Source organism: Drosophila kikkawai, chromosome X (assembly GCF_030179895.1).
Source record: "Drosophila kikkawai strain 14028-0561.14 chromosome X, DkikHiC1v2, whole genome shotgun sequence".
Classification (NCBI taxonomy): Eukaryota; Metazoa; Arthropoda; class Insecta; order Diptera; family Drosophilidae; genus Drosophila; species Drosophila kikkawai.
The window spans coordinates 25,710,878-25,724,460 of record NC_091733.1 but is presented as its reverse complement, the minus strand read 5'-3'; the positions used below and the strand labels follow the sequence as shown (position 1 = coordinate 25,724,460).

The following is a 13,583-nucleotide window of genomic DNA, read 5'->3' as shown; positions in this document are numbered from 1 at the left end:
AATATATATTTATATTTATTTATATATATTATATATATATATTTATATTCTCTGTGGCCAGATGTTCTTCTACTGCCTAAGGTGTGTGTGAGAGGGGGGCATTGAGAATCGAACAAATAAAGTGTCTTCTGCTCTACAAAATAAAAACACAAGTATTTTTGTTGCTTTTCTTGCAGTGCATTTTAAACTTTGAAACTATTCGTGTTGTTGTTGTAGCTTTTGTTTTTTTTTTTTTGTGCCCATCTATGACTTTGCCTTGATCTAATTCGAAATTGAATTTTCTTTTTTTTGGTTGCCTCTTTGTTTAAATAGTCTCGAACACAGTTTTTCTCTTTCCTTTAATATTTTTTATTGTCCTCATAAATGGTTTTACTTTTCTTCTTCTCTTGGTTCTCTCTTTTTTCCCGAATTTTAATATATATTCGACTTTTTGGCCAAGATTCTGTTTCTATTTTCTTGTGTGTTTCCGATTATTTGTGTGTGTTGTTTTTTTGTTTGTTTTGTGCTTAAGAAACCCATTTTATGATTTAGTTGAAAGAGTGTGCCTTTAGTTGTTGGTTTTATACTCGTAATTTAGATTCTAGTTAGTTGGAAACGATAGTTTGCCGAGCTTAGAGACTAGCAGACAGTGCGCGACATGATCGTGGGTTGCTTTAAATCAATAGATTTAAAAAAAAACAGCTAAAATAAATAAGATTTAGTTCTTAACTTGTTTGTCTTTCTTCTTTCTCTGACAAAAATAGCTCTCTCTTTCTTTAAAAGATATTATTGAGAGAGCGTTACATTTGACTCTCTGGGTGTAAGCTCTCAACCGAATTGCTTCCTCTCTCTGCAGGATGATCTTCAAGGAGCGTAAGTTCTTACTCTCATTGTGCTGTGCTAGCATTTAATGAAGTATCTCTCGTTTTTCTATACTTTCTTGTTGAAGATGTTATTAAGAGAGCGTTAATTTTTTACTTGAGAGAGCTTTAATGTACATTTTAAGTCAGCGATTAGCACAACGTTCTCTCGTTCTACTTCTCTTTCTCACTCTCTCTGGATGATCCAGATGATCTTGGAGAAGTGTAACTTCTTTTCTCTCTTCATCTTCGCTCTCTATTTTTTTTAAGATGGTATTGAGAGACCAAACATTTTCATATTGCAACAAAATTCCTCTCTCTCTCTCTAAAATTCTCTAGAAGGAGTAATTATTTGTTAGCTCTCGAAATTCGAGCTCTCAACTGAAAAGCTCTCTTTATAAATTCAAGATTTTTGTTGGGAAATTAAAAGAAAGCTTACAGATTTTCCAAACTCTATTTCTTATACTCAAAAATTAAGAATTATAATTATATAATATTTCCTTTGTTCTTATTTCTTTTTTCTTAATTTTTAAACCAACCCTTGGCCATGCCACGCACTCTCCTAAATGTATTTCTTGTATCTTTTCTTTTGTTAGTTTTACTTTTCTCTCACAGAATGTTCCTCTAAATCGACCTCAAAAAAAAAAACTCCACCTTTCGTTTCACCTGCTCTTAAACTAATTAATCGACTAACTTGAGCTCCTTGGCCTTTATAGGGTATGACTGGGGCGGGAGTGTGTGTGATGTAGTGTGATGTGGTGTGTACATTTATATAAAACTTGGCCTAAACAACGGTCTATTTGTTCCTAGAGGAGCTATATAGCCTATAGCCTATTGCCTAATTGTCAAAGGACTTGCGCAGCGTGTCGAATAGGTATTCCTGCACCTCTGGCGAATTGGGATCCATGGTGTTGAGCTTCTGATGGGCACTGCGCAGTACACGTACTCCTCCTACTCCTCCTCCACTAAGCTGCTGTACCTCCAACGATGCTGATGATGATGATGAAGTCGCCGCTGCAGCCGCCGCTCCTGACGTTGTGCCTGTTGAAATATTCGTATTCGTGTTGGCGGTTAGGGAGGTGGCGGTGGTGGTGCTCAAGGTGGCCGAACCATCGCCACGTCCAAAGAGCAGCGAAGAACTCTGACGCTGCTGCAGTTGATGGACAGGCGTACAGCAGGCCACCGATGTGGAGATGCTGGCAATGCCTGGACTCGACCCCGAGCCTATGACAAGCTCCTCCATGTGCTGGCGCATCGAGGAGCGACGCGATGGTTGAACCATCTGCGGCAGCTTGCTCTTCATCGCATTGTAAGTCCGGAGATAGCTGCTCTTGCGGCGACGCTGCTGCTTCCACCGACAGACGACAAAGACCACCAGAAAGGTGGCCAGGGCTGTGATGACTATCGCCGAGCTGGCCACTATGGCCGAACGGACACCGGACGGCATGCTGGCGTACAGGCTGCTCAAATGCTGCTGGGACACCGCCGATGTGGCAGCCGCTGCCGCTGGACTGCGATGGAAACCGGGTCCGGATAGCTCCAAGTCCAGGAGATCATGAGCACGGGCCACCTCATTCTCAATCTCATCGATCACATCGTTGTTTACCGGTTCCAAACGGCTGTTGTCCACCATCGAGGAGGAGGAGGAGTTGCTGCTGCCATAGGGACTCACGCTGAGATCAATGTCAATGCTAGCCTCTGGCTCGGGATTGCTGTCCGATGAGGATTCCTGGGAACTGGAACTTGAACTCCCATCCAGCAGGAGACGCGGCGGCGGCAGGAAGTAGGGATTATTACGCTCTTCCGTGGCCGTGGCCAGCGAGGCGAGGGCCAGGGTCTTCCAGGAGGGAAAGAAGCCCAGAGATTTCTCGCCTCGCTGATTGATGGATATGGTCCCAGTGCCCACACCGATGGTGGCCGATGAGGAGGAGGATGCCGGTGCATAGGCAGGACCTGCAAGGATAATGTTTAACACCGCAGAAGAGGAATGTGAAAAGAGAGAGAGAGGGGGAGAGCGAGATGTAGTTTGTGGCAGGGCAGCAGGAACAACAAAAAAAATCTTTGAACAATTTGTAGAGTAAAGATCTTTATTTTTATAGATCGTTTTCATTTATAAAAAAAATCTAAGCCTAGTTTTCATGGAGTATTTTGATTGTTAATCAACTATTTGTTAGGTTTTTTAAACTTTTATTTAATGTTTCAAGTGTAGAGGTAAGAGAAGAAAGAGTAGGGTTCGTCGTAGGTCATTGCCTAATTCTGGTAGCACATTTTTACGCATTTTTAAGAAACGAATGTTAAGGGTTTCTGGTTTCTCACTTATATTGTCATATAATACTTTTTGAATGATATATTTAAGATTGACTTTGTATATAGCGTTTAGGGCGAAGACTATAATTTGGCAATTCTTTTTAACGCTTTCTGGGCATTATAACTTCAATCAGAAGCTTGAAAAAGAGTGAAGAAGTCATTTTCGACCCCCTAAACCATATATCTTCTTGATCAGCATGAACAGGCGAATCTTTCTAGACATTTTTGGAAGAAAAAAAAAATTTCAATTTTTTTCAAAATTTGATAAGGGGTACCATCATTAAAATTTGCAATAATGGCCAAAATTTTCGATTTCTTATTCGGTATGCATTTTTGTTAAGCTATTAAAAACTAGCATAGAACTGTTTTCCGAAGTGAATTTAAAGCATTTTCGGCTTAGTTATAAATTTTAAAAATTTTAATTTTTCACAAAAATGATAAAAAAAAAATTTTTTTAACACTTTTAAAAATTATGAAAAATTAAAATTAAAATATAAAAAAATAAATAATAATAATAAAATAAAAAAAAAAACTTTATTCAGTATGCAGATTTAATATTATTAATCAAAACTAACTCAGAAATATTTTCCATATGAAATTCTTTTCATTTTTAACTTAATTATGATTTCTTTAATTTTAAATGTATTACATTTATTAATTTTAGAATTTTCCGAATTGAGTTTGATGCTTTTTTAGCTTCGTTATAAATATTTTAAACTTTGCTTTGTCAAAAAATAAAATTATCATATAAAAATATCGATTAGAATGTTTTTTTCAAGATGCCAAAAAATATTGAGCAATTGATTAAATTTATGTTTATTCTAATTCCGAATTTTTACCATTTAAATGTTCCTTAAAAAGTGAAAAAATGTGCTAGCAGAGTTGGGCATTAAATAGTGTTTGTTCAGTTGTATTGCCTAGTACTTATTCAAGTGTATGAAGATTATTTAAAGTTTGGGTCTAGAGTTTTTTCAAGGGTTTGGACCCTGCTCTTTGACCCGCTCCTTGACCTGAACCTAACTCCCCTGCTCCTGCCACTGCTCCTGCACCTGCACCTGCTCCTGCACCTGCCACTGCTCTTGCACCTGCTCTTGCCACTGCTCCTGCCCCTGCCTTTGCCACTACCATTCCCGCCCCCCTGGATCTCTGCTGACGCTGGCGCTGTTGGCGCAGCAGCAAGGCCGTTATACCTCGATTCCCGCTCGATGGCTTGACCACTTCGTCATTGGGCTCAATGTCAATGATGGAGGTGAAGTAGCTGGAGCCCTGCGAGTCCGTCTTTATCTCGTCGGGCTTGACGCTCTTCAGGTCCATCAGATTGAAGTGTGGGAAATTCTCAAAGGCGGTGACAATGTCCATGTTGTCCTGCAGCAGCACCTTCTGCCCGGGATACAGCCGCGAGTGCTCATCGCCGCCGCTCACAATGGTGGACAGATGAAGCTGGCTAGACCCACGCTTTCGATGCTCGATTAGCTCCTCCAAAGTCATGTTGCGTTGCTCCAGAACCTTGAACAAGCGATTGCCCGAACGTCGATCCTCGATGAGCTCCAGGAGATCGGTGCGATCGTCCACATCGTCAATGATGTTGAGTTGCTGTGGTGGTTTGCCAGGCAAGGGAAAAGCTGGTGAAGGTGGCTCAAAGGAGCCAGAGGAGGCAGAGGGTGCTGGAGCAATGGCAGAGGGAGCAGGCGGAGAAGCTGGAGGTGCCGGGACACGGGTGTGATGCGTGTGACTCTCAACTTCATCAAAAAAGTTCTCTAGCTCATCGTCGCCATCGTTGATCTCCTCGCTGCTTCGATTTACAGGAGATTCTCTTCCTGGTGTAGCTGCTGCTGTGGAGCTGGGCTGTTCCAGCTCCTCCACACTGTCCAACACATTGCGATCGTAGTGACCTATAAAGTTGTCCTTTAGACGCTTCTGGTTCTGCTCCTTGATGCTGGAGTTGCGCAGGCGATAGCGGGGATTGCCGCCAGGAGGAAGAGGGTGAGAAGGTGAAGGTGAAGGAGAGGGTGAAGGTGAGGGTGAGGATGAAGGAGATGGAGCGGGAGAAGCTGAAGGTGCCTCCGTTGGAGAACTGCTCTCCCCAGAATCCGCCTGCTCTTCGGGCTCTTCGTCTGGCTCTTGCTGGGAATTGCCTTCCTCTGGCTCTTGCTCCTGATCCTGATCCTGCTCTGGCTGTTCCTCTGCCTGTTGCTGGTCCTGCTCCTTTTCCTGCTCCTGCTCCTTATCCTGCTCTTCGTTCTCCTCCTCGCTCTGCTCCTGACTACTAGCCGCCGTGGTTGTGGAGTAAACTGTGCTGGTCTCCGCCTCCTGAGTGGTGCTTGCCGCCGCCGTCGTTGTCGTAGGAGTGCTCACCATGACCTTAAAGAGTCCTGGTGGCTTTAAAGTGGACCTTAGATGCTGTCTCTTCTTGTAGAGCGGCACTCGAGTGGTGGTTGAAGTGCTGATGCTGCTGCTGCTGCTAGTGGGAACTGTGGTGGTGCTGCTAGAGCTGCGTCTTGTGGTGCTGCTCTCCCGCGAAGAGCTGCCAAAGAGCTTCAAGCGCTGCAAAGCGCTGGTATATTTCCCCTTGTTCTTCTCCTCCTCATTCCCAGAGCTGGTGGAGGTGGTGGTATAGGCTGCTGGCAATCGCCGTACACCCTGCTTATTCAGCTGTATGGGTGACTTTCGGTAGCCCACGGCGGAGGAGGAGGAGGAGGTCTCCGCTGGCGAGGAGTATGTGGAGGCGGGTGCCACCGCTGTGGTCTGCAAAGCCAGCAAAGCATTCTGCTTGCCCTTGAGGAGATCATCCAGGGAGAGGTTCTTTTGCTGCAGAATCTCGCTGAGACTCAGGCCACCGGAATTCTTGAGGATATTCTTTAGATCCACCGATGTCTTGGTGGCCACCACCGGCTCGGTTAGGACTGTGGGTGTGGGTTCTTTCTTGGCCTGGCCATAGGGACGACGGTAGGCCTTGCTGCTGGTTGCCTGGGCCGTGGCATCCGTGGGCTCTGCCACTCGCTGGCGCTGCTTCTCTCGATCACGCTCTAGGGCCGCCATGGGTTCCCTCACCAGCGGTTGCTTGCGTCGCCGCAGGGCATCTGCATCATCCTCGACATGGCCGCGCCAGTAAGCAGAGCCGGAGCCGGAATTGGAACTGGAATCGGCGGAGTCCTCTTCGTTGGCGCCCATGGTGGCCAGCGGAAGTTGAGGGCGACGCTTCCGTTTGCGTGCACCCAGCTGGGCAATGCGTCGACGGTTGGTTCCACTTCCACTTCCACTTGCACTTCCGCTGCCATTGCCATCACCAGATCCCTTGCCATCGTCCACAATCAGGGAGACACCCGTTTGAAGGAGCTGCCAGGGAAGAGAGAAAGAGAGGAGGGTTTGTTAGACACTGAGAGAAAGACTTAATATATTTTAAAATGTTTATACCCCTAAAAAGTATTATAATTTCATTTAGAATCCTCAAAAGCAATGAAGGACCCGCTACCGACCCCATAAACCATATATATTTGTCGGAGATATCCGTTATTTAATTTAACCGTAGTCGAGCCAGCGAGTTCTGTTCGCCTGCGCAGTCAAATCGAATCTGTCATCACGCCACTTTTCCTGTGGCCCTTTCACCTTTTCTTACTTTTCACTCAGATGTCATTCCTAGACAATCTCAAGCTGTCTCTCTCATTCTCTCCTATTGTTGCGACAGACGAACAGACCTCACTCAGTAACACTCCTGTTACCGACTCAACTGTCATTGCGCCTGCGCGCCAGCGACACCTACAGGGCTACCAATACCTGAGCATGCCGAATAACTCTGTTGCCATAGCAACAAGCTTTCCAAATTTGCACTTAGCAACCAACTCGCCGACACGGCCATCCTGACAATTCACGCGTCCTCGCGTGACGTGTCTTCTAATAGCTCTAAACATAACTGTCATTTATCATTCTCTCTTTTTTCTCTCTTTGGTCTCAACTTAACATTTCATTTTATCTGTTTTATTCATGTCAAATAAGCTTTACTTTTATTTCTTCTCGCCACTTCATTCTCCTCTCGTACCAAATCTGTATCTTCTTTCTCTGCTCGTACCACAACTCTTACTCAACATCTCTTCATCAATTTATACAGGCTCTTGCTGCACACTTTGCAACGCTCACACGCACCTCTTGCGTCACGGTCTCTCTGGACCCTCACAGCCTTATAAATGATTCCACCAACGAGTGCCTCAGTCGGCGATCTCTCGCTTACACTTCTAGTGTCTTCAAATGTTAGTTTGGCAGGATAACCTTTCGAAACCATAGAGTACAAGCTCTTTTCGTATTTCAAAAGGCTCCGCTTCACATATTCTGACCATAGGAATAAAGTAGGCCCCGTTTCATGTGATCCGACACGGCCTTCCTGACAAATCACACGTCCTCGTGTGTTAACTTTAAATCACAGTATTCTAAAATTTCGGTACTCGTTACATTTTATTGTCAACAAACATTTCATTAATTTTCTAAACATAAGTATTGAGGCATTTAGACAAAATAAGCATCTTGGTTTCATGATAACATAACAAATTACATCTTCATTTTAATCATAATTTACAATTCAGACTTCTCTAATTACATAGCTTTATCAACTGGTGTATTTCCTTTTACACCCACATACTGACCCCCGCCATAACAATTCCTTCTGTTATGGTGCGGTCTCCACTGACCCCCGCCATAACAATTCCTTCTGTTATGGTGCGGTCTCCACTGACCCCCGCCATAACAATTCCTTCTGTTATGGTGCGGTCTTTATATCCCCTCTTGGGATTCCAAGGCATCAACCGTGCCATCCATATCATCATTCCCCACATGGGAATCAGACGCATCTCCACTTGAGTCGTCTAAATCTTTATCAATCAACGTGATTGCTTATTTGTCTATTTGGCAATGCCCTCAAAAACTCATGCGCATACTTATAAGTTCTTTTGCTTGTTAAGGATTTTAAAATGTACCGATTTCCATCTTCATTTCTTTATCTCTTTCTTTCTCCTCTCTCTCATTCGTAACAATTTCAATTTCCAATTTATCCATTTTAAGTTAATCTTGCCTTAACAAAATTGTGCTCTTACTTCCATAATTTTACCGAACCGGCATAACGTAACTTTAAATTTCTCTTTCTTTATACTTTTCTCTGTGTCATGTGGTGGTATCAAGCCCAAAGGGTGGGTCCGATTGGCATCTCTTAAGGGCTTGCATTGGTTGCACTACTAACTGTGCAGTTCGCCGCAAGTTGCACCCCGCCAAGAGCATCTTCCCATCACCTCTGCGGTCCTGGTATCCAGCCAGATGACTACTTTACAACTTTACACATGATACAATTTTCAACAATCTTTAAACTTAGTCATTTCCAACAATTCTGATAAATATTGCTGAGTCTATTTTTTCCAATCCAAACACATAACGGATTTATAACCTTGATTAATAACTATCCAACAAAATTTAAGGGACACTACTGGCAGATAACATTGCCTCACACCTCTCTGTATTCTTTAAAATCCCTCTTCGTAACTCAAGTTAATTTCAATTATTTTTAGTTGTTTATAAACTATACCAATAAATCCTGAATCCTGAAGTTGATCAGTCGGTCATTTGAGATTTCCATTCTAAGTTCAGACGTTTTTCTGTCAATTTATTTTTATTTATCGGAGTTAAATCAGTCATGTGAATTCTGGACACAAAAAGAATTCCACAATTGCCTTGCGCTTTCTCTTCCTCTACTCTATGATGCACTTCAGTTAATTTTTTTTTTTTGTTTAGAAATGATTACATCTGCAATAAGTATAGACTACAAACTCTCATCTGAGCAAACAATGCCAAAAATGTCAGAATAATTGCACGCCAACCAATATTTCCAATTCATACAAAGGCTACTTGGACTCCACAAGACACATAGTTCTACCAATATATCCACCAACATAAGGGTCTCCATTAATTAGGTGTATTAGCATTGGACCATATCCACAAGAGCTTATATCTGTTTCAAATTTGATCAGATGTTTCGAACCCACAAATAACGATTACAGGCTCATTTGTAATAATATTAAAAACGTTCGTTCCAATTTCTGAATATCGTCATTTCACTTAAAGATACTTGAAGCCGAAGAATCTGTCTCATGATCTGAGAAAATCGAGGCACACGTTTTTGAAAATAAGGCACCAATTCAATAAATGGTCTTACGACGGTCTCTTAATTGCACCGATTAAAAGGACGGACCTTTAACGTAAGGATTTTCTAGGAATTGGGTCTGATTTCTCCACCGCACACCTCATAGCTCAGATACTGCGTAGTAGGTTCAAGAAACCCACATTTGGTAACGTTAAATGGCAACTCTGGTACAGTCAACACATTTAATACAACCTTCAGCCTTCGGAAAGCCTTTTCTTCCGAGTTTGCCATGATTAACATGCATCTATGTAAACTATCGCAAATAATCATGATAAATTCCAAACGCCTTAACAATTGCATGATGAAGGTAGAAGATGCACTCTTCAAACCAAACGGCACGGCAGACCAAACAGACGGCAACTCGTAATTTTTTTAAATTAATTATTTTTCAACAGAAACATTTTTCCTTCACAGGGTCTGACATAAGCGGCAAAGGCCACTGTCCGAAACCATTTTCGAATATTGCTTCCGATAGTCTAAGCACAACCTATCGTAGCACAGGGCTCGCCAATGGGAAGGCAGATGTGCAAACAACACTGCAATCAAACACATCTCTATTCCCATCTTTTAGCCAATTCAGCTCCCAAATCAAAGAATAATTGGAAAGGGCTCACCCGATACTGTCACTGTTGAATCACACAAATCAACTCGCTTCTACATGCAGCTGATGCTGCCGCTCGCAGCCGCTGATACCCATCTCGTGCACACAGATGCAATGTGACCACCGTTATCACGCCTGAAGTGCGTCACTCCAGCTCTCCGCACTTCAGCCGCAGTTCCGCCAGTGTGCTGTTGTTGTTGTCTTCCATTCTTCCCCAAATTTTCTGGCCGACACTGATGACACTTGCAACCGTCCGGCTCAACACGCGACCAGTGCATTTGACTGCCTATCACGACTCCGGTGTCTCGCACCACGCGGCTGCGCAAGCCTTCGATGCGCCACTGAATTTAATATCGACCGAAAATCACTTTATCAGAATGCCCGCGAGGCTATGGTGAATCCCACTTCTGATGTCGGAGATATCCGTTATTTAATTTAACCGTAGTCGAGCCAGCGAGTTCTGTTCGCCTGCGCAGTCAAATCGAATCTGTCATCACGCCACTTTTCCTGTGGCCCTTTCACCTTTTCTTACTTTTCACTCAGATGTCATTCCTAGACAATCTCAAGCTGTCTCTCTCATTCTCTCCTATTGTTGCGACAGACGAACAGACCTCACTCAGTAACACTCCTGTTACCGACTCAACTGTCATTGCGCCTGCGCGCCAGCGACACCTACAGGGCTACCAATACCTGAGCATGCCGAATAACTCTGTTGCCATAGCAACAAGCTTTCCAAATTTGCACTTAGCAACCAACTCGCCGACATATTCTTGATCAGCATTCACAGGCGAATATTTCTAGACATTTTCGGAAGAAAAAATTTTTTTTTTTAATTTTTTCCAAAATTTGATAAGGGGTACCATCATTAAAATTTGCAAAAATGGCCAAAATTTTCGATTTTAAATTCGGTATGCAGTTTTGTTAAGCTATTAAAAACTAGCATAAAACTGCTTTCCGAATTGAATTTGAGGCTTTTGTTGATTTTTTATAATATTTTTAAACTTTGATTTGTCCAGAAAATTATCATTTGAAAATATCGATAAAAATCGATCTTCTTGAAGGGTATTACGATTTTAGTCAAGAAAGGAGTCATTTCCTACCTCACAAACCATATATATTCTTGATCAGCATTAACAGACATGTCTTTCTAGCCTTGAAACATATTTTTGGGAATTTTATTGATATATAAAATATAATATATAATATATATAATTTTCCCAAGTGTATCAAACAGGCTTTCTTGCATGTTTTTGCACTTGTGAGTGGAATGTTGATGGATGAGCCCGCCTTAGCCACCGCCGCTACCAACTGATTGATGGAATCTATAAATATTTGGCCAGCTCTTTGCCAAATCCTTATTGACTTTCAAGATGTGTGAGAGTGTGTGGGTGTATGGAAAAAGCCAAGCTCATTTTGGATTATTGACATCTAATCAAATGTCTGTTATTTATTGAGGAAAAAACAAGGGTCCAGGAGGTCTGCGGGGAGAAGGCGCCTCATCTGTGGGTGTTTATTAATTTTATTTAATATTAATTAACTTTATAAGAATTCCCTCGGAGGCTTAAAGCTTAAAAGACAAAGAAAGAAGGCGGCTTGCGGATTAAGTTTATAGGGCGAATGCTTGGGGTATCCGTTTCCGGTATCCTTTTGTCTTTACGTAATTAATTTTCAGGATAAAGAGATAAAGATGCAGGCCGGAGTGCATATCCTGCCAGCAGTATGAATAATATATAGAAGAGTGTGTATGTGTGCTGTAAAGGATGTTTTCCTTTGATTAACTGCCATAACCCAGCATCACATCATCATCATCATCCTCCTCATCGTCATCGTCAATCTAATCAGACTAATGCAGATTGGGCATCCTTCCATTAGAGCACTTTGCGGTTTTACCTTTGACCCACAAACATACGTATGTACGTCCTCGGAAGCAGAAATAATTAACCGGAAAAGCCAGCCAGAGGATAATCCAGAAGCCAGGCTAAATATCTCATAAAATGCCTAAAGGATAATTCAATAAAAAACTCACAAACAATGCAGAAAACAATAAGGAACACGAAGGCAATCATTGAAAAATACAAATAGAAAAAAAAAAAAAGGAAAATAGAGAACAATAAAAAATCCTTGCATAAGTCCCGGAAAATCGAATAGTAGTAGTTGTAGGGAAAATCGAGGAAATTCGAGAATGCAGCCCCCGACCATTACACGCATTTCTCTCACGTCATTTGCCGTGACAACTCTCTTTCTCTTTCTCCCCCTCTATCTCCTTCTCTGTCTCCCTCTCTATCGCCTTCTCTCTCTCATCTGTAGTGTCTCTGTTTGTTTTTTTTTTTCCCCCCTGTTTTGGTCCCGTTTTCAATTTGGCCTAAGTTTCTGCTGGTTTTTCCTGCTGAATTGGCAAAGGAATGCAGGACACACAGGACGAAGGACCAGCTACGAGTATGCATGCATAATAAAGACGACACAAGACAGCCGAAGGAAATAAAAGAGACATAAGAGAGAGAGCCAGGGCAATCGGATTTGTATCGGTAAGAGTCTCAACTTGTCCAGGATATAAATCAGACATCAAGGAAACAAAAGAAATTTAAATCCAAAGAAAAGCTAGTCGTATGATTAAATGATGACAAATTACTTGTATTATCATATTTGAACATCACATTTTCTCTCTGTGTATGGCATTTTTCGGCATCCTCTCAAAGGCTCGAATATTCCAAAGGATATTATTTTTGTGACATGTAATGACAGGGCAAAGTTTGCCCAGCTACAGGTCACACGGAAAACCACTGAGTTGGGGCCGGGTCGGGGCGTGTGTTTGGAATGCGAGAGTCACTTGAAAGTGTCAGCCCCCAAGACGAAGAGTTCATTAAATCCGTCTGGCTGGCACTCACTTCCGGGCAGGTGACAGGTGAGATGCAATGCACGCACACACACACACACATGGCGACATGGCTTCGGTTTGGCATCCCTTTATGGCTGTCAAAGGCAGCCGACATTGACGTTGGGTTGGCCTTCAAAAAGGGTTGCCAGTTGCCAGTTGCCGGTTGGCAGTTTCCCTTTTTCTTGATTTTTGTATGATTCCCATCGATTAATGTCAATTGGAATCGATAAATAGATCAAGTACAGTTGCCTCAACTGCAGCTAGCAAAAGTGTGACAGTTGGTTTGTGTTGTGTTGAAAAAACAACAAAAAACTAAGCAAGAAAGAGTAATGTTAAACTGGGAAAATAAATACTATCGATAGCTACTTTAAAATCCTTACAGAATAGGTACAGTTGCCATTATTAATACAATCGAAAAATATAAAAATTTCTACAAAATTGGTACAGTTGCCGCGGATTCCAGTTTGCTTTTTCTTATTTAAATTAATTTTCTCTTCGAACTATTTAATAAAAAACAAATAAGGCAAAATGCCAAATAAAAAGAGAGAAAATATTAAATATACATTAACTTTTTGGCCAAGGTACAGTCCCGTTAACACCCTAGTGCCTTCTCCAACACTGGCACTTATTACTTTTAATAGAAAAAAATATTCTGGGCAACTTTTTTTTAGCAGGAAAGACATAACAGCCAATACAAAGGCTTCCCAAAAAGTTGAAAACTTTTCCCCCTTGGACTTTCCTTGAGTTCTTGTTATTTTATTTATTTTTTGGTAATTCCAGTAA

General features: G+C 42.2%; 2 protein-coding genes across 3 annotated transcripts in view; one reads left to right on the top strand and one right to left on the bottom strand.

The window, feature by feature from the left end:
• Setd3 (SET domain containing 3) overlaps positions 1 to 13,583 on the top strand; it is a 77,070-nt gene that overhangs the window by 60,620 nt on the left and 2,867 nt on the right. The gene's annotated exons all lie outside the window — the stretch shown is intronic.
• LOC108080285 (uncharacterized) overlaps positions 218 to 13,583 on the bottom strand; it is a 120,482-nt gene continuing 107,116 nt past the window's right edge. For both annotated transcript variants that reach the window (XM_017174950.3, XM_070288230.1), the window contains exons 3-4: positions 4,337 to 6,482; positions 218 to 2,792 (exon numbers count right to left, since the gene is read on the bottom strand). In XM_017174950.3, coding sequence (XP_017030439.1) covers positions 1,678 to 2,792; positions 4,337 to 6,482 — 3,261 coding nt within the window. In that variant the 3' untranslated portion in view covers positions 218 to 1,677. The remainder of the gene's footprint in view (positions 2,793 to 4,336; positions 6,483 to 13,583) is intronic.